At 43.2% G+C, this 20560-nt stretch overlaps 1 protein-coding gene across 1 annotated transcript in view; it reads left to right on the forward strand.

The window, feature by feature from the left end:
• aacs (acetoacetyl-CoA synthetase) overlaps positions 1-20560 on the forward strand; it is a 91039-nt gene that overhangs the window by 49853 nt on the left and 20626 nt on the right. The window contains exon 12 of the mRNA XM_057831439.1: positions 10625-10747. Within this exon, the coding sequence (XP_057687422.1) occupies positions 10625-10747 (123 nt within the window). The remainder of the gene's footprint in view (positions 1-10624; positions 10748-20560) is intronic.

Below are 20560 nucleotides of genomic sequence, written 5' to 3' on the forward strand. Positions count from 1 at the left end.
TGACGAATACGGACACCGGGCCTGCCGCGGGTTCAACCGCCGAGCTGTTCTTATATATTCAAGGTTCTTGTGGTCGGTCCACGCCAGTAACGGAACGGCTGATCCTTCAAGCCAATGTCGCATTTCTTCCAGAGCGAGTTTCACAGGCAGCAGCTCACGATTCCCAATGTCATAATTCCGCTCTGCCGGGGACAGTCGGCGAGAGTAGAAGGCGCACGGATGTAACTTGCCGTCCGATGCTGCGCACTGTGAAAGCACTGCCCCAACCCCCACGTCGAACGCATCCCCGTCTACCACAAATTGTCGCTCTGGGTCGGGCATTTGGAGGATTGGGGCAGAAGTGAAGCGTGCCTTAAGCGTCTCGAAGGCCATGTCGGCTGCCGGAGTCCATCTGAACGGAACCCTTGTGCTGGTAAGCGCAGTGAGGGGAGATGCCAAGGTGAACTGAAAGAGACGATCCAGCGATGTGGTGGAGCTCTGGCTGGCCTATGTTGGCAGATGGTGATTGGTGACACCTGCCGCTGCTCCACCCGTCAGGTGCTGGCCCTGTCACACCCAAACACTTGCCCGGGGCCTGACAGAAGCCCCACTAGCTCTCAGCCCACCTAAAGCATTCTTTCTCATTTCACTTGAAATGAGGCAGAGTCTAATGGTGTTGTACTTGTCACTGTCTAAAACATTTTTCTAGGATGTACCTATACACTAATAAGGAACTCAGAGAGCCAGACGGAGGCATTTTATGCACACATATTCCTTTTCAGGATTCTTTCAACTGGGCACACAATGAACGAGCATCCAACCTCTGACACCTTTTGCTACAGAACTCTGACTAGTAGTTTACAACCAAAATGAGGTAATATTCTTTCACATTGCACACCTTTTCTGAGCGGGTTCTTTGGCTACGTCTACACTAGGAGCAAGGGTTTGCATAAGGACAGTAGGGACATAACATTGCCAACTTCTCAGAATGCTCAAAATGTCACCACCAGCTATTAAGTAACCGTATTTGCAGTATATAATGAGTTCAGTTATATAGGTAATTTAGGTTGTATTCCCATGTGTTATGAGGATAGAATAGACCCTACAATTATGAAGTTGATTATTTTGATTATGTTCAGACTTACATTTATCCTTTTTTACCTTATGAGTGTGCCGGTCCATTTTTTCCCCCTCAAACGCATGTTTGGTTGGCTGACGACTTGACCCTTCCCCCCTCCCGCTACACAGACGCACACTCACACAGCCCCTGTCAAGAGGTCTGTAGATCCTTAGGTCGTTGGTTCGGATCCTGCTAGAAGGAACACTAAAATCTCAAGTTCAAATACAAATCCATAGGAGGGTATATATATATTATAAATTACACAAAATACGGAGAGAAGGTACTCGACTTTTTGAGAACTTGCAAGGAGCACGGAAGGGGACTTTGCAATGTAATACTAGATTCCATAATACAGTCTTCAAAGTCGTTCTAACCTAAACCCCTTATTTGGGGTGGCCGTAGCAACAAAGGAGGGTGTCAACTAGGCCTGAACGATATTGGAAAAGACTATTGCTGCGATTTTTGGGATTTTGCGATATATTGCGATATTATATTGCGATATTAAAATATATATATATATATATATATATTTTTTTTTTTAAATTTTTACTAGATGACTTGAATAGCTGTTTGGAAAGACTTTGGTTGACTCAACATGACCACAGTGTACAGTATTCCATCGTTTTTCGCGGTTAATAGGGACCAGAACCCGCTGCGATAAGTGAAAAACCGCGAAGTAGCGCATACCCCCCTCAATGTATTTATTCAGATCTAGCACTGGAAAGAGATACATATAAGACATGTTTTTTCTCACTTTTTCCCCCGAAGTATGATTTAAAAAAAAATTTTTTTTTTTAATAAATGCTTTTTAAGCACTTCAAATGTAAGAATTATGATCAGTTTTAAACATAACTGTTCCACTGAATCATTTTTAAACAAGAATAAAGTACTGTAGTAGAAAAATTCTTGGCTTTATTAAATGCTCCTGTTTACCTAACATGGCTGTGACTCTTGGAGTGACATCTAGAACATACAAACTCCTTATAATCACTTCTGGCGTTTATTTTATATGTCTCGAACGTCTCCACATTCGCCCCCCACAGACACACACATTCATTCCAGCCCGCGCTTCCTTGTAGAAACTGTTTAACAAGTTAAACGATGATTGACAGATTGCTGCCCGGCTTCTTGGGCCAGATCAAAGCCATCGTTAACTTTAATAAGCAAGTGCCGCAGTGACTGAGAGCTGGGAAAGGGGGTGAGAGAGGCTGTGCGAGCGAATGAAGCAGAATAAAGGTTTGTGGATTGGAATTTTTTTTAAAAAAAACTATCGTACGTCCTTGCAATGGGACTATCGCGCATGCGCACATCGCGATGGCGATGTTTAAACGATATATTGTTCAGGCTTAGTGTCAACCTTAAAATGGGATTGGGTAGCAAAGTGAGGATTGCACCGAGTGAACTTGTTTGGCTATGTGTGCGCCTGTAGGTGAAATTCATACATGTGTATTAAAGCATTCCGACGTCGCGGGCTGTCCTTGTCCGGCTGTTCTCGTCTCGAGCGTACCGTTTGGCGCCTTATCATCCTACCAGTTTCTTCAAGGCAAAACATTTCTGCTAATGATAATATGCAAAGCATCTCCTCATTGCAAGCAGCAGTTGATTAAAGCAAATATATTATAAACATCTTCATAATTATCTCTTCAGCCCAGACACATTCATGTCGATAACATGCCGCCTCCTCCGCCCTCTTCGAAGAGGAGGGATAATAGAAGTTTTTTTTCGGCCAACAGCAGCCATTATAAGTAATGTGAAAAGATGTCAATGTTGTGGAGGTGGGGGAAACACCACTAATTTTGCTACTGAATGTCCGACCTGCATCAGCATGAGCATAACATTAAATAGTGTGAAATTGCTAACCTGCAAAACAACTGCGGTCAGTCCATCCTCCACAAGGTACAACAAAGTCATGCTAGCCGTCCCTCATTTGGATCATTGTTTGTATTATGTTCATTACGGTAATGCAATGCGTTGGCTTCAGCGGCGCTTGTCCCTTTATTAAAAATAAAAATGAGTGAGGAGCCCGCACGGTTTACCTCTGAACCGGAAACTCATTTCTTACGAAATTTCGAAATTACTACGCCTTCTAGACCAGGGGTCGGGAACTCTGTTTTATGAGCACTGTTTTTTTTCATGAACATGTTCGAACGTATTACACGGGAGGGAGCGAGAGTGGAGGGACAGAGGACACGCTTGGCTTTTACGAGCAGTCGCTGAGTTTTGATTGAAATAAATCTTTTTAGAAAAAAAAACGCGAAAGCCTGAACTGGTTACTTGGGATGTTACAGTCGTTGCTCAGTTGCGCACTCACCATTTTGAAAATAACAAATAGAAACATTGCGTGGCGCTCTGTTTATTTCCTGGAAGTGGAAACCACAACCACGGGGGCGTGTGCATACCAGTGACCGAGACAGGTGGAGCAAACGTTTCATGTGTCTCGCTCTCTTGAAAGTGGTGAGAATTTTGACAGGCGAAAAAGTCATGAAAGCGAAACTAACTGTGAACCTCTCTGACTTGAGATACAATGCAGTTCACATTTCGTGGTTTAATTTTCTCCTACGCATTTTTATATACTCCAGTTCGGTTGGCATTGACTTGGGAGCGTCCAGCCCTGCTGCTGGCTGTTCAGTGACTAAACGTGCGAGACGAGCTCTGTAATAACGCTCATCTGCGTGCGATCCACGTTGGGAGGACCACCGATGGGCACCGAATTGAAGCATATTATTGTGACGTACATTTGAAGGTCCAAGAAATATGTGTGAATGCATTATCAGCTCATCACAGCTCGTTCATGTCGAGCAAGCCGGCTGGTTCTACATTTAATATTATGTGTTGGCGAAGATCCAGATATGACTCGAGACATAGGTTCCTGACACCTGTTCAACACTCTAGAGCAGTGGTCCCCAGCCTTTTTTTGCATTACGGACCGGTGTAATTTGGGCTTTTTTTGTCTCGGCAGAAATAAAAACACGACGGGGCTAAAAACAAACATGAAGTGCAGGGAAAATGTAACTCGCCATATGCTGAATCAACCTTTTTTTACCAGTAGCTTCTCCTAAAACTTGACAGCAAATATCCTCGCAAACATAATGAGTTTTTCTCCAATCGTGAAAGTTTTCTTGGGTTTAGCAATACGGTTTGTTACAAGTTATGATGCTCTCAGTGCATTTGCTTTTGTTGCCTCATGTGCTAGCTTTTAGCCACGTTATGCAGAATGGACTTGGTTGTAGGCTCCTCTTCCTGCTCAGTAGCTGGCCTTTTCCTTGTAACAAAGCTGCCCAAAAACGTCGTCGCCCGCAGCACATGGCTAATAGCAGCTAACGTTACTGTTTACACTGACTGAAGCTGGGATAGGTGTGCAAACACGTCAGTAATGGCAGCCAACCACTAGATTGCACAAATCTCTACTGGGATTAGACAATAGAGTAGACAGGCATATTGATTGGTCAAGAGGCACAGGCCAGATTGCGGTCATTAACAAATAATTTATAAATTTGCCCAGTAGCAAATGCACCATGGACCCAGGGGTGAAAGTGGCTAGAATTTCTTGCCGGAACTCCCCAAAGTGAAGGTCGCCACAGAGCTAGAAATTTTATTTATTTTCTTTCATTTTTGTGTGTGTGGGGGGGTCAAACCTCCTAAACTACTGAAATGCAAAGAAAACGGTTTTAGCACAGTTATTTCTATAACATATACAAAAACTGATTTCATACAAAATTGTATTTTTTCAATGATTTGCAAAATAAAAGTTAACGAAAAGAGCAATAATTCCAACCTCCATCTCCTTATTTTTATTTTCCCTCATTTCCTCACATACTAAATGCTAAATCTCAATTTTAACTACTTAAGAACATAGGATGTACACTCACCGCCCACTTTATTAGGTACACCATGATAGTAACGGGTTGGACCCCCTTTTGCATTCAGAACTGCCTCAATTCTTCGTGGCATAGATTCAACAAGGTGCTGGAAGCATTCTTCAGAGAGTTTGGTCTATATTGACATGATGGCATCACACAGTTGGTGCAGATTTGTCGGCTACACATCCATGATGAGAATCTCCCGTTCCACCACATCCCAAAGATGCTCTATTGGATTGAGATCTGGTGACTGTGGAGGCCATTTGAGTAGGGATGGGAATCGAAATCCGATTCCAATTCCGAACCAGTTCCTAGTGTTTCAAGGCCTCGACATCACAATGAAAAAGCCTTAACGATCCCTTTACCGATTCCTAATGATGCATATTGCGTCGTGACTGTGTTGTTGTCCAGACGCATCAAACTAGCATGGCGCCAAGAACCACCCGCTCCAAAGTTTGGCTACACTTCACCAGGAAAGAGGGTGAAAATGAAAGGTTACGATGGTTTAGCTGAGCATTGCAGCCGTAAACATAACAATGACAGCACGTAGGTTCAAACTCTCGAAAGTGTGTCTTCACTTCACGAGGAAAAATTACAACAAAACGACTTGCAATCATTGCAAGGTGGCGATAACTGCATCGGGAGGGAATAGACTGCACTGTCCTCACCGCGACAGCTATGCAGAAGACGTTGGTATAATTTGCTGACTTTATTCAATCATCACTTGAAGAGTGAAACTAAAAATGGAAATGAAACAAATTAATTTCGTCCCCAATAACAAACAGGTTTGCATCAACGTAAATCAGCGATGATTAGCTGCTAATACAGTAATAGCAAAACGGTTAGCATACGTTCGCTAGCATTAGCACATCGTTCAAACCACTACACAACTGAATTTAAGTGTCCGATCGCGAGTGGAAACACACAACAACAACACAAAAGATGATACATACAGGCGTTGCCTCTGTAGATATTTTACAAACATTAACAAAGAACGTAGGGTCGTAGCAGTGCTTCCCTCTCTCAATAACTCGCTCACTTGCTTGGATGCGGCATTTCTTCTTCTTCGCGTGTAAGCGCGCTCTTCTTCACGTCAGCGCGTTCTTCGGGTGAGGAAGCGCAAGGGTGCCCCCGCTTGAGCGTGAAAACACCATAAAAACTAAAAGGCATGCATTTCAATATAATGGTAAATAATACACTAACGGGTCCCCAAACTACGGACCGGCCCGCCCCGACATTTGGTCCGGCCCCCTGAACAATACCAGGGTGTTTTGAATTTTTTTTTTTTTTTTTTCTCAATAGTGTTATTTATTTCCTGGCCTTTTTCTGTGAAGAACTCAGAGAGGGTTATTTGGTTGTTATTATTATTATATTATTTTTTTAAATTTTATTTACTTTTGTTCCGAGAAGAATCCAGAAAGGGTTATTTGATTGTGGCTTTCTGAAAAAACAATAATTTTTTTACAGTTAGGCACTCCTGCAATCGTCACACTTTTTCTGTTACAAACTGACACCGGCCCCTCATCAGAGAAGGGAAAAGTTATATGGCCCTCACAGGAAAAAGTTTGGGGACCCCTGCACATATTGCCAACAGCTGACCAACAACCTATATGCCAATATATATACCAATATTTTTTTAATCTCTATTAGAAAAATGTTTCAGTAAAATGTTACACATTCTTGTGCATTTTCCACTTATTGCCACAGTTAATATTGAGGCTTTGGGCCTCTTTTGACCTCGTTGTGAGTTAGGTTGTGACTTCTGGTTAAACAAACTCGATGCAAATCAAAACGTTTGTTCTTCTTTTTCCCACAATTAGAATCGATAAGAGAATCGATAAAGAATCGAATCGTTAAGCAATATCGATAATGGAATCGGAATCATAAAAATCCTATCAATTCCCATCCCTACATTTGAGTACAGTGAACTCATTGTCATGTTCAAGAAACCAGTCTGAGATGATTCCAGCTGTATGACATGGCGCATTATCCTGCTGAAAGTAGCCATCAGAAGTTTTGGTACAATTGGTGGTCATAAAGGAATGGACATGGTCAGCAACAATACTCAGGTAGGCTGTGGCATTCCAACGATGCTCAATTGGTTCCAAGGGGCCCAAAGAGTGGCAAGAAAATATTCCCCACACCATTACACCACCACCACCAGCCTGAACCGATAATACAATGCAGGATGGATCCATGCTTTCATGTTGTTGACACCAAATTCTGACCCTACCATCCGAATGTCGCAGCAGAAATCGAGATTCATCAGACCAGGCAACGTTTTTCCAATCTTCTATTGTCCAATTCCGATGAGCTTGTGCAAATTGTAGCCTCAGTTTCCTGTTCTTAGCTGAAAGGAGTGGCACCCGGCGTGGTCTTCTGCTGCTGTAGCCCATCTGCCTCAAAGTTCGACATACTGTGCGTTCAGAGATGCTCTTCTGCCTACCTTGGTTGTAACAAGTGGTTATTTGAGTCACTGTTGCCTTTCTATCAGAGCAAATAAAACTAAATATGATAAATAAGCCTCCTCAACTCTTTCGTTGCTCTTAAAAATTTGATCCATTTTGTTCTGTCCTCACTAAACGTGAGCCTGTTTAGCTAGACAGACGGCACAACGAGGCAAAAGTGGATTTTGAAGTCTTTACTTCCTCACTCTTGATGAATTCGTAAAACTGAAAACACACATACAAAAATGTTGAAAATGACTTACATATCAATACTAAATATTTCACACAAAACAAAGAGTCGCCAAATGTCCCTTCCAGGCGTTTTGCTTTGCTGCGTGTATTCGCACATCGACGTCAAACTCAGATAACTGCAGCAGCTGAGGAAACCTCCATGCTGTCCGTGGAATAAGATAGATAATAAATATTGGTGGAAACGGATTGCTACACAAGCACTTTATTATGCTTGTTGTTAACACTTGTGTATGTAAATCTGATGTTGGTAGATTGTTTTCTTCTTGGAGATGAATGTGTGGCAGCTGAGCATTTTTTTTTTTTTTTTTTTTTTTTTACATAGCGTTTTGACAGTTGGTGTCATATTTTCGGAAACAAAGCACCATGTACAGGAACAGCATTCTGGTCCTAAATCTTATACTGGAACTGCGTTCTGGCCCTGAATCTTATACCAGAACTGCGTTCCTGACCGTTCTGGCTCACTTTCACCCCTGCATGGACTACATCACATCGTGCTATTTCCCACACAGCTAACTGTCCCATTTTGGACACCAAAGCTAAAAGGGAACTTGAATACCTTGTTTAATCAACAGCAACTCAAAACACCCGTGTTAAGAGGCAGTGATGAATCATTACACCTCCAACAATTTATATAACCAATTTCTCATGGTTATGCTGATTTTTTTTTTTTTTTTACCTGGCCACAACAAGGACAATGTTAGCTGAGAGCGAGGACGACACGTTAGGCTTTGCAGCAGTCGGCGAGGGGGAAAAAGGGTCGTAAGATTAGCGGGGCGGCTAATAAGCACTGACAATGCTCTGATTACGAGCGGGGCCCGTTTTCCATCTCCGGAGAGCCGCAACACTAAAAGCAATTAGCCGGCGCTCCCGGTGACTCGTACGAATAAGGGTAACGGGCCCTTTTATGCCTGTGATTTAGTGTCAAGCACGGCAAACTGTTGCTCTCGCCGACTAAACGGCCGAAAGGACATTAGCAGTCGGAGTTGGTCGTCATCATCATCGTTATCGTGTCCATCTGCTCTCATTGTTCAAGCGCAAATTTACTGGCGCCATTCACTGTGGACTGCTGTCAACTGCCGTGTCTATTGTGTATGGTGTGTCGTTTTGTGTGTGTTTGTCTACTTCTGTGTATTTGTGAGTCTGCGTACCGTTTGTTTGTACACTAATGCATCAGGATACGGGTGACTTGATAAGAACTGTTTTTTTCGTTTTACTTGCATGCGGAGATTTGAGATACTAGCGCTATAACCACGCGCAAGTTGTCAAAATGGTGCTTTCATTTAATCTTCTCCTTTTTTTTTTTGTTCATGATTATACGTTGTGTGAATGGAAGAAAGTAAGACACAAAACTGGGAAAAGCCATGTCATATAGTTGATCAGTTGTATTGTTTCTTTGGTCGTAAAAAATCGTAACTGTCAATTTGTATATTGTTGCCTCAGTCATAATTAGAGATCGACTGATATGAGTTTTTCAGGACTGATTTTTGGGGAAAAAAAGTAAAGTGCAAAAATTGACATAAAAAATTGAATACCGCAAACACTGAACTTCATTGAAATGTCTAAAGCATATTTATTGAATCACACAAATAAAACATAATAGCTCCAGAAGTGCCTGGTTTCCTAGACTCAGAAACATCTCTCATAAAGTTGAATAGAAGGTTAAATAAATAGCTCTTCGGAAGAAAAAGAAAAAGCAGAAAAATGCTTGTCTTTATTCAATGCCTCATTAAGTAGGTCCAGCCAAATCCACTCACTGCTGAGAACAGCCGCGCGCACACACACACACAATGAGTTGCCACAGCACACTTAGTGTTTAACAAGCTCAAAGATGATGGACACATTCGGTGTCTCTGAAGGTAGCCCTGCCAAGCTTCTCTGGCAAGATCAAAGCTTCAACGCCTGTCAATCATCGTTAACTTTAACAGGCAGAAGCTCACATTACCTCCACCAATGCCACACAATGATCTGTACATTTTGACATAGAGGATTTTAGGAATGTCCTGATTACATATTTTTTGCACCCAAGTCTGAGTCTGAGTCACCTGATTTTAAGAATCTGTTGATACAGAATCATGATCCGATACTGGCCTTTTTTTTTTTTTTTTTGAACAAAAGAAAAGTTCCAAGCATGTTATTGCATTACTCAGCTCCTTTGCTATAGCGTGGGGTTATTTTGGACTGAGCAACTTGGTATGCACCTTATATGATACTAACAGTGCTCACTGGTTTACCGATGTAACACTCACAAAGCTTGACGATTGTTGGCAATATGCACTGAAAAAAAAAAAATCAAGCGGCTTATCAATTTGGGTAATGGTGTAATGTCTTTAAGTGACGTCTTAATTGATTAGGCTTCCTTCCGTCCACTGCAAACATTTTTAGACACAGTAAACAAAAGTAAATAAAAGTCAAAGCCAAACGCTACATACACTTTGTCAATAGCGCTCTTTGCTGTGTGCTCTTGTTTGGTTAAAGAAATAATGAGCACGCTCTGAAAATGAGAGCGCCACTGCCACCCACTGAGTGAATCTGCAATTACACTTTATTTTAGCATGGCAAATGAGTATGCTCCCCAAGGTCACATGCGCCACCCCCGGCATTGAGGGGGCGCACCAGTATTGCAGTGCTTACAGTACTTCCTCTCCCGCTTTCCAGGCGTCTTGTGGAGTATAAAACTACCATTGTATCTCTGCATTATTTTGTTACTTTTTTAGAAAAAAAGTGTTTTTGTTTTGTTTTTTTAATGAAAAACCCGATCCATTTTCCCAATTCCGATCCTCTGAAAAATGGCCCGATCGGCTCAATTTCTGATCACGTGATCAGATCTGGGACACCCCTACTGTATGTACCTGTACTGTCATGGTTTAAACACAAACAGTTGGGGTAATTATCTTGCTTGTAATTTTTCATGATTTTTTCTTTTTGACTATGTTTAATGTTTTTTTTTTTTTTTTTTCATCCTGCAGCTGAAACCCACAACCTTCAGTCTCTGCACACGATCCTGTCCACTGGCTCTCCTCTCAAGCCTCAAAGCTACGACTACGTCTATCGCTGCATCAAGAGCGATGTGCTGCTGGGCTCCATCTCCGGTGATTTTGTCTTTTTTTCTTTTAATTCTCCAATGAGTGGAGAGCTCACAAAAAGCACTGTCGAGAAGAAAAAAAATGGAAAAAATCTATAGAATTGTACATTTTTCCCCCACATACACACCCACAGAGGCCTTTTCAACCCATTGTTGTGTTGACAGGGTGGGAGAATACTATCTGTCTCACTGTGTGAGCTCTGAAACGTTTAACATTTACTGACTGACACATTACGCGCACACACACGTTGCACACATTCAGTGGAAGAGGCCGTGAAAAGACGGACAGTAAAAGGCTTTTACACATCCATAAATAGATTTTCCCTCTAACCAAAAACTACATGTTTTATACTTTATTCACAGCTTTAATTGAGTGTTACGTAGGCAGTCTGCATCTTCACTATTAATTTGACCACTGGATTTTTTTTTTTCCAAAAATTCAGCCACATCAAATTTGTGAGGGATGTCTGCTTTGAGTAAGCCCACAAAAAAAGTCTCACCATCCCATGCGTTTTAATTGTACATTTATATTATATAAAAAGGACTTTCATTTTGGATTGAAGTGGCAGCTTTCAGGTCAATTTGCATGCAACTTTATTTTTCCCAATTTTGCTTAGCGTTGGGCCTTGGCAGAAATCTCATTCTGGTGACATTAGTTACATATGCACTCATTTACATGTTCGTTTTCATCCATATCAATAGTGGGATGTGCCGTGTTTGTTTTTGCTCCTGTTGTCAAGGGCAACAGCAGGCTTCAATGCTATTGGCTGTCAGCCTCCCTAAACTTAACCCCTGAGGCCATGACTGTGTGTGCGCGCGTGTGTCAGGATTTATCCCGGCATATGTGGCCAACCGGTGGTCACTGTGACATATGCGACGGGACCCCTTTGCCCATTTCACTGTGCCAGCACAAACCTCTCTCTTCAGCTGTGTGTGTGTGCGTAAGAGAGGAAAATCACTTCAGCGGGTGATGTGAGACTCCCATGGCTTCTCATTGGGGGATTTTAACACTTTCACTGCTGGGTTCCCTCATCATGATTTGAGATGGTCTGACTTGCCATATGTCCATCCCCCCCTCTGTTGTCTGTCGTTTTTATAAGGGTGTTCATGCTTACATTACAAACCTGGATTTCGTTCCACAAATTGGCTAATTACTCACCTGATACTTAAAAACAAAATACTAAAACCGGTTTTATTACGTATAAAGCTTTTATTATGTTTTGGCCATTTCCAGGGATCAGCCAAAACGAACCCTTCAGAGTTTTAACTTAAAGCAACACTAGATAACGTTTCAGTTCTGGTTGATTTTAGCGACGCAGTTTGTAGAAGAATTCTACTCGTGACTGGTTGATTTGAAGCTGTTGACCATCAGAGGTGGCTCCGATCAGAGAGCACAGGAGTCGTCGGATGAACTCAACTTCTTTAATGGCTCACGTGCAGATGTGTATAAACGTACACAAGCAGTTTATCAGCATTGACTTCTGTCACTTCTGTCAACACCAAAACTTCTGCCTCTCTACAACTGATAGACTGAGCTGATCCTGCTGCAGCTCCGTGCAAGTGTTGAGTTGCTTTTCCAAGTTCCTTCCAAGAGCTGTACGTCGTGGCATCAGGAACGTGTTCGTTCGGCTTCAGTGCGATGATGCCGCAGAAGGCACTGGATTTCAGCTCAGGTGAAGCTTCTTTAGTGACATACTTGGGCTTCTTTGGCCAGTGTTCTACAATCTGCGTGAGGAATTGACGTCCTTGCTTCCATCGAGCAGACTTTATTATAAACTCCATCAATGTTTTTCCCCGAGTTATGTCGTCAGCTGGATTATTCAGACTGTCCACATACCGCCAAGCCTGCCTATCTGTGAGCTCCTGTATCTCCAAGACACGAGTTCCAACAAACACTTTAAATCTGCAAGAGTCTGATTGTACCCATTCTAGCACGGTGGTTGAATTAGACCACAAGATGGTTTGCCGGATGGGGAGCATCATTTCGGTCTCCAAGAGTTTAGCTAGTTGAGCTCCGGCCAAGGCAGCGCATAGTTCGAGACTAGGAATTGACTGTTGTCTTTTAGGTGCAACTCTAGACCTGGCCATTACAAAGGAAGTCTGGATAGCATCGTTTGCATGGATCGCCAGGTAAGCTACTGCTCCGTAGGCCCGTTTTGAAGCATCACAGAACACATGGAGGTCATATCCTCAGAGAAGGATGTCGAGTAACATCGGGGAATGGTTAGACTGTTGAGATGTTTCAGTTCATTCTCCCATGTTTCCCAGGCTTGCCTGATGACTGAAGGTAAGTCTGGATCATCCCATCCTCGTTGTTTGGACCAAAGCTGTTGAATTAGTACTTTAGCCCAGGTGGTGTATGGGACCATAAACCATAACGGGTCATACTGACTTGCTAGCACTTGGTAAGCCGTTCTCATAGTTAGTGTTGCGTGTTCTATGAGCCGATACTTATAACCAAGGCTATCTGCGGCACAGTTCCATCTCATGCCTAGAGTGGGTTCAAGCGGATCAGTGCGACTGACTAAGCCACTGTTCGGTAGATGAAGATCTTGCTTCAGTTGGAAGGTGAGCTAGAACTACCTGATCATTACTCTCCCACTGCTGGAGATTGAAACCTCCATCGGCTAGTAGAGTCCGTAATTGGTCCACCCTCAGCTTGGCAGCGGCAATGGTTGGAAAGCTTTCAAGACAGTTCTCGACATAAAAACTCTGCTGGACTGAGCGGAGTATTTCTGGATGACTTTCTTCATAATCACGGGCATGCTGTTGAAGTGCGAAGATAGCACAGCAAGGGCTACTTGTCGTGCCAAAAGGCAACACTTGCCATTCATAGACATCTGGTGGATTTTCACAGTTCATATCTCGCCAGATGAACCTAAAGAGGGGTGTGTCCTCAGGCAGCAGTCTGACTTGATGGAACATGGCACGGATTTCTCCACTCACTGCAACTTGGAGTTTTCTAAACCGAATCAGGACGCCTACCAGGGATGGACCCAATGCTGGTCCAAGGAGGAGCTGGTCATTCATAGACAACCCTCGATGACGAAAAGAGCAGTTAAGGACTAACCGTGGCTTATTGTTAAAGATACACGATAATATCGGTCGCCGATAATTATCGGCCGATAATGGCAATTATGACGTCACACAGATAATCCAGATAATAAAAAATTCAACCGATAATGCAATCCGATAATTATATACTTGATTTAGCCTCCAAATGTGCACAACCGAAGAATTCAGCACCCCGCCTCCTCAACCCCTCCCCTCTCTGAAGCCTCTGAGGGAGGAGGGGTTGAGGAGGCGGAGTTACTCGACAAGAAATAGTTGAATATTATGGCGGCTGTTACTAAAAAAACGACGCTCTCGCCATTTGCGAAACATATACCGCAGAACTTCCACGAGGCCGAAAGAAAGCGTCCTCATTCAAAACCACTAACCCAGCATCCATTCAAAACTGCATCACAAAGATTTTTGGAACGAATACCAGGCTGCTGCTGCTAGCGGGAATGCTAAAGCTATTGTAAACACTAAGTTAAACTAGGGGCTTGTGACGATACAGAGTTGGGTTGTTTGGGAAAGCAGCCCAAGACGGGTGGTAAACTCGCATCTAAGGCTAAACAACGGCACGACTGGAGACCGATAGTCGGCAAGTAGCCGTCTTCCGACGGAGCCCGCCGCTCTGGCCGGTCCGGCAGGCCGCCGCCGCCTCGCCGTCGGTGGGGCGGGCAGAGCCCGGTTCCCCGGCTTCAGGACCTCCGGCGAACACCCCGGTTTCTCGAGCGTTCCCTCACGGCGTGTGAGCAGAGCCAGGCCCCGAATACGCCGCGGCAAACCGGCAAGATTATCCGGTACGAACGTAGCCGCCGCCGAGACGAGACACGATTTTTTTTTTTTTACCGAAATGACCCGAGAGCCAAAGCCCTGGATAAAAAAATAATGCAGTTTATACGACCACCATTCTTCATGAAAAACATGCCAATCACATTTTCACCACTACATTTGGAAAAGTGATGTCCAGTAAGCAAGCTTATCATGACGGCACAGTGGTTAGATGATAATTTAAACATGGAGAAAACGAAGTCAGCCCGTCAATAATGCATTCAGTATGTAAAATGATGAGCGGTCAGATGACTTTGTAATGCTGCCTTTATTTTCGGCTTAACAAAACTCAGGCACAAAACAACACGCACTGAGATGCGAGCTCCAACTGCATCCAAATAGTACTGCCGTTTATCAGTTTAGCTGCTGTAAAGCGAATGTCGCGACTCGTGAGTGCCGCAAATGTAAACAAAGCGCTGCAGAATGGGTACATGACATCTCACTCTTTTGAGTTAATCATTTTCACAGTGTGCAACAAAGCATATAACATTAGCAATCACTTTTCAAATTAATTTAACTTATTTGTCTGCTCAATTACAGTCACAGTAGATAATCTAAACTTATTGGCACTTATTAACACTTATTAATTTAAATATGCACATTCCTGTTGTAATGAAATAATAATATTCTGTAGCCACAAATATTCAAAATCTTTTCTTCATCCAAGTTTTTTTTAGGATTAAGTATAATAATGTATTGCTTAAAATAAGGCTGTTAAGATTATTTTCAGCTAGCTATTTTTCTTCCAAGAAATCTGAAATACACCTGAAGCGCTGGCAGATAATTTAACTTATTTCCAATAGATTTACACTTAAAACTGACTAGTTTTAAGGAAGTGTGTTTTGCAGTGTATTAATGTTATGTTAGGAATGGCTTACTTTTAAAGGCATTTTTGTGCAACTTAGGTATTTACTCTGTAAGTAATTGTTGCCAAAAGTTTACCATTACACAATGTCAGACAATGTCATTATTTAGATGTTGGAATTGACGACTTGTTCATATTTTATGTTGAAAAAAAAAGAGCAATAAATTATATTTTTGCACAGTAATATTTTCTTTTGTTTAAAATTTTACATAAATCTTTTAATAAAATTATCGGCTTGACATTATCGGTTATCGGTAGGAATGAGGAGGAAATTATCGGTTATCGGTATCGGTTGAAAAGTGTATTATCGTGCATCACTACTTATTGTTGTGGCAGACAAGGTGATGCGGGAGATACCACGCTTCTGCTGACCTTGATACTTCTTCTGGTTGAAGTATTTTCACGTATCCAGCTTCAGTGAGCTTGTGGATTTCAGCAGCGTAGATTGTGGCCTTTTCTGGGTTTCTCTTTAGACGCTTCTCTGTAGCTGTAAGATGAGGCATGACTGACTGAATAGAGCTGTGGAGTGTAGGACCCCCTATTTTCCTCAAAAGAGGGGTGGCATTTCGTTTAACTCCCTCAACTTCGAGACACTGCGTTTTTGTCTCTAGCAGGTTCATGGCTTCTTGATCGTCACGGGAGCAAGTGACGACCTTTTGATCACGGAAAGGTAGGACATCGAGTTGCCATAACTTTTCTACATTTCTGTACAGAAGATCATCGGAACTTTTGACGGAAGTAAACAGGCACTGCTGAATGGGGGCCTGTTCTTTCTGATCTTGTTGTGCACCTTGCAGCACCCATCCCAGGACAGTTCTGATGGCAATCGGGCCGCCCTTTGTCGCTTTGCGGATTGGCTCTGTGGCTGTAATGAGGTGTACCTGGTCTGAGCCAAGCAGTAACAGTGGTCGTACATTATTGAATGACTTGAGTGGCATCCCCTTCAAATGGGAGTCACGTTTCTGAAGCATTTGGATTGGGTATGTTTGCTCTACCAAATCCAAACCTGCTGCTGTGAATGCACCTGCTACCTTATACCTCTTCCTAGGGCTGTCTTGGGGAGATATTTCAAAGCTAACCCTGACCCCTTGGAGGTGTGTGACGTCTGGACGCACAGTGCGCAGTGCAAGGGTCTCTGGCTCACCACTCAACTGTAGCTGTTGTACCGCTGCAGTCGAAATCATGGTTCGCTGTGCACCATCGTCTAATATGGCGTAGGTATTTATCGAGTTTGTTTTGTTGTGTAGCGCTACAGGAACTACTTTTAATAGTACTTGAGCTGACTTGATACTCTGTGTCAAGTACACACTGCTCTCATTGGTCCTGAACTGTGTGTCGGTGGAACGCAATTGAGCTACATTATGAAGTACTTGAAGGTGCACATCACCGCAGTCTACACAGGGTTTTTTCAGGGTGCATGCTTCAGGAGAGTGAGAATGCGCACATTTCCAGCAATGTTTTTCTTCTACTATCCATTTATTTAAATCCACTGCAGATTGCTCCCTTGCTTCGGGATGACTGATGTAATGCTCTTTGCTATCAAAGAATAGGCAGTGCACTTTGTAGTGTTTCATGTCACTAGATGATTTTGATCTAGAGGAGGAGTTTGTGTGGGTTTCTGCGCCGTGGTGCACAGCTACAGGTCGACCCTTACCTTTGATGGTGATCTTGTCTTTACCATCGATGTTAGGTCGCTCCATCTGATAGCGCTGCACTAGTCGGCTGGAGAGGCGCTGTTGTTTAGCTTTACCTTGCAGCCATCCGTTTAGATCTTGTAGGTTGTAGGGGTTCAGACTCGTGGTGTTGAGCTTCCTGTGCAGCTGAAGATGCTCAATGAACCCGTCTCGGAGGTACCTAGGCAGTTTACTTAGCAAACGATCAACATGAGAGCAGCAGTTCAATTCCATTCCCCGTGACCCCTCCAAAGATAGCAACATGCTTACTAAAAGATGGACTCTGAGAGTTCTGAAAGAGTTCTGAAATGTGCGTGCATCACCTGATTTCACATCTGGCATTGTTAGGATAGCAGCTATTTCACGTTGTGCTAGCTGGTGAGGCTGGCCGTATTGAAGCTGTAGAGCGTGCATAGTGGCCGAGTAAGGAAATGGGTCATGGCGACATGACTGACCAATCATTTGCGCTTCGGGGAGTTGGAGATGCTCTAATGATATTTGTATTTTTTAGTTAGCTCAGTACAAGGTACAAGCAAATTATCTAGAGCCAGTTTGAGGTTGGCGAACTCCTTCTCACTGTCTGTAGTGAAGTTGGGAATTTTGGGTTTTGGCACACCGTAGATTGAACGTGACTGCCCGTCATAAACTGAAGCAGTTGTAACTTGGTGTGTTTGTAACTGCGGCGGAACAGCTGAATAGTTACTACTCACCAGAGGTGGTGGTGGTACCGCTGGTAGATGGCCCGGTTGATAGTGTTGTGGACTGTAAAACGGGAAGGTTTGAATTGGAGGATTGCTTACTCTTGCTGGATATTTTTGCGGGTAAGCAATAGGCTGCTGTCTGGGAACAAAGTCATCATTACTACGACGCTGCGCCGTCCACTGTTGCGGGTTCTGTTCGTGGTGGTTCTGCTGAATCAGCGCTGGCGTCGCCATACCAGATGAAACTGTCGAATTGGGTGAGTGACGAATCTCCGCCGAAGGGTGTCGGATTGTTTTAAATGAGGAATGGACTAACTTGTCTCCTGCTGTCGAGGTGACGTCACCGTGCTTTTCTTCCCCATCCAAATTCGAGTTTAAGGTTGTGTTTACATGTCCCTCTCCCTGAGGTACTATGTCATGTACCTGCTTTGCAGGTGGTGGGGGGCGTGACTTGAAGCGTAGAGATGAGAGGTGAGATGCTTCAGTGTAGGAAGTGGCGTGCGACTTGAAGAGCTATGGTCATCATCATCTTCTTCTTCTTCTTCTTCTTCTTGAAGAAATGACGTAATGTGCTCCAGCAGCTCTTGTCGACGACGTTGTTTAGCTTCATATTGAGCAAGTCTGTTTGTGAGTTGGGCTATTTCTGTCCGACTTTCCCTTTTACTCATGGACATGGACTCAACGAGTTGCCTTAATGCTGTGGTGCCTAGTGAGTCACCTTTGTGAAGGCTGGGTGAGGTTCTGCTGCCAAGACGAACACTTAGGTCTACTAATTCTCCATCCGATGTGGCCGTTGCTCCTCTCTGCTTCTCATGACCCCTCTCGTCATGGTGGGAGGAAAGGGCGGTCCTCTGTGGATGATGTGAAAGGATGTAGTCATCTAAGTGCTTGGTTGTGCAGTGTTGCCTCCTGGGTTGTTGAGCGTCCACTTGAGGGAGCGGGAGCTGAGTTCTCTTCTGACGACATGACCTCCAACAGTCAACAATCCGGCTCGAGGGACCTTTGTAGAGGAATTCTACTCGTGACTGGTTGATTTGAAGCTGTTGACCATCAGAGGTGGCTCCGATCAGAGAGTACAGGAGTCGTCGGATGAACTCAACTTCTTTAATGGTTCACGTGCAGATGTGTATAAACGTACACAAGCAGTTTATCAGCATTGACTTCTGCACTGCGTGTAAGAGCCGACTAAAGAAACCGGAAGCGCGAAACCTGAAGTAAGCGTGCGCGCATCATTACCAAAATAAAAGCGCGATTCTACACATAAAATAAATGAATTAAACGGCAAAATTAGTAAACTATTTGAAGAATTCTTAACACAGTTGGTCAAAAGCGGTAGTGTTTTCCCTTAGGGAAGACTGCGTTTCCCCTGAGTACCAGCCCACAATGTCGTAAAATCCTGATCCACCGGTCGCCTGCAGATGGATTAAATGACATTTCTGTTTCCAGCAGCTGACCGGCTGTGTAAAAGATGAATAGTAATGAGATAATGAGTCCAGTTGTGGCTAAACAATACTATATGACGATGTTGACAATAAGAAACGTTTGATTTTGTACCGTATTCACCCACCGGCCCTCCGACTCTCCCCGTGAGTTCGGTTGGGGTGGTCACGCCAGCGAGATGTGATGGGCCGCGCTCGGGTGGGGGGTCCCGGTGCCGGGATTGGCGGGGGGGCGGCGCAGGGTCGGTCGCCAATGGGCATATACTCACGAGGGATTCACACGATTACTGGGTTCTAGATAACAGAGCTGATTTGTGTACACTTTTCCCCTTTCAATCACTTAGCTTATAGACTCCCCCACCCCATCCCCTTCTTTCCCTGGTCAACAGGCCCCCCACATGGCGTCAACCGGAAATACATCTAGCTGACGATAGCACCAACATGTTAGTAGTTAGTGTAGACGTTCAATGTATTTCTTGTTGTTGTTTATGTTTCTTTTCTTTCTTCTCTTGTGTTTCTTCTGTTCCCCCATAACCCCTTGCTGTTCTCTGTTTTGTCATAATAAACGAGGTATCTGAATGATTACAATGGGAGTATGTCATACTCTCAATGTAAAACATTAAAACTGTTCAGACCAACCGGGCACTCAGACTTCCATTCTCCGTGTCAAACAGCTGAACAGGACAGGTTAAAAAAAAAAAAAAAAAAAAAGAAACAACTAGTGCAAAGACAGGAGAGGCAGAAGTTTCAGAGCCTGACCTGCATATTGATATGTTAGGGGTGTGACGATACATACAAGTCACGGTTCAGTAAGCACCTCGGTATGAGGGTCATAGTTGGGTGCGGGCTCAGTACAACGGGAAAAACAAAAAAGGCTTTTTTCTCACAGCATTTGAAAGTTAAAGTTTGTATACCGTTACACTCTTACATAGGTGAAATTTTTTAAAAAATGTTAAAAGTAAGGCATACATTTTTTTTTTTTTTTTGTGAAAAAAAAAATCAGTTCAATCAGTTATTTTAAACATCTTTGATGTGAACAATTTTATGCAATGTATAATGTAATAATGTAGAGAACATGAAAAGTAACATATGTTACTTTGCTGAGTAACTAATTACTCTTACAATGAGGTAACTGAGTTACTAATTCCATTACTTTTTTTTTTTTAAAGTCGGATTAACACTGGGGATGATGCATACCAGAAAGATGGTCATCGCAAAAAAAATTAATAGCTTTAACCCATATTTTTCCTCATATTTTCA

The sequence above is a fragment of the Corythoichthys intestinalis genome, chromosome 3 (assembly GCF_030265065.1).
Source record: "Corythoichthys intestinalis isolate RoL2023-P3 chromosome 3, ASM3026506v1, whole genome shotgun sequence".
Taxonomy (NCBI): Eukaryota; Metazoa; Chordata; class Actinopteri; order Syngnathiformes; family Syngnathidae; genus Corythoichthys; species Corythoichthys intestinalis.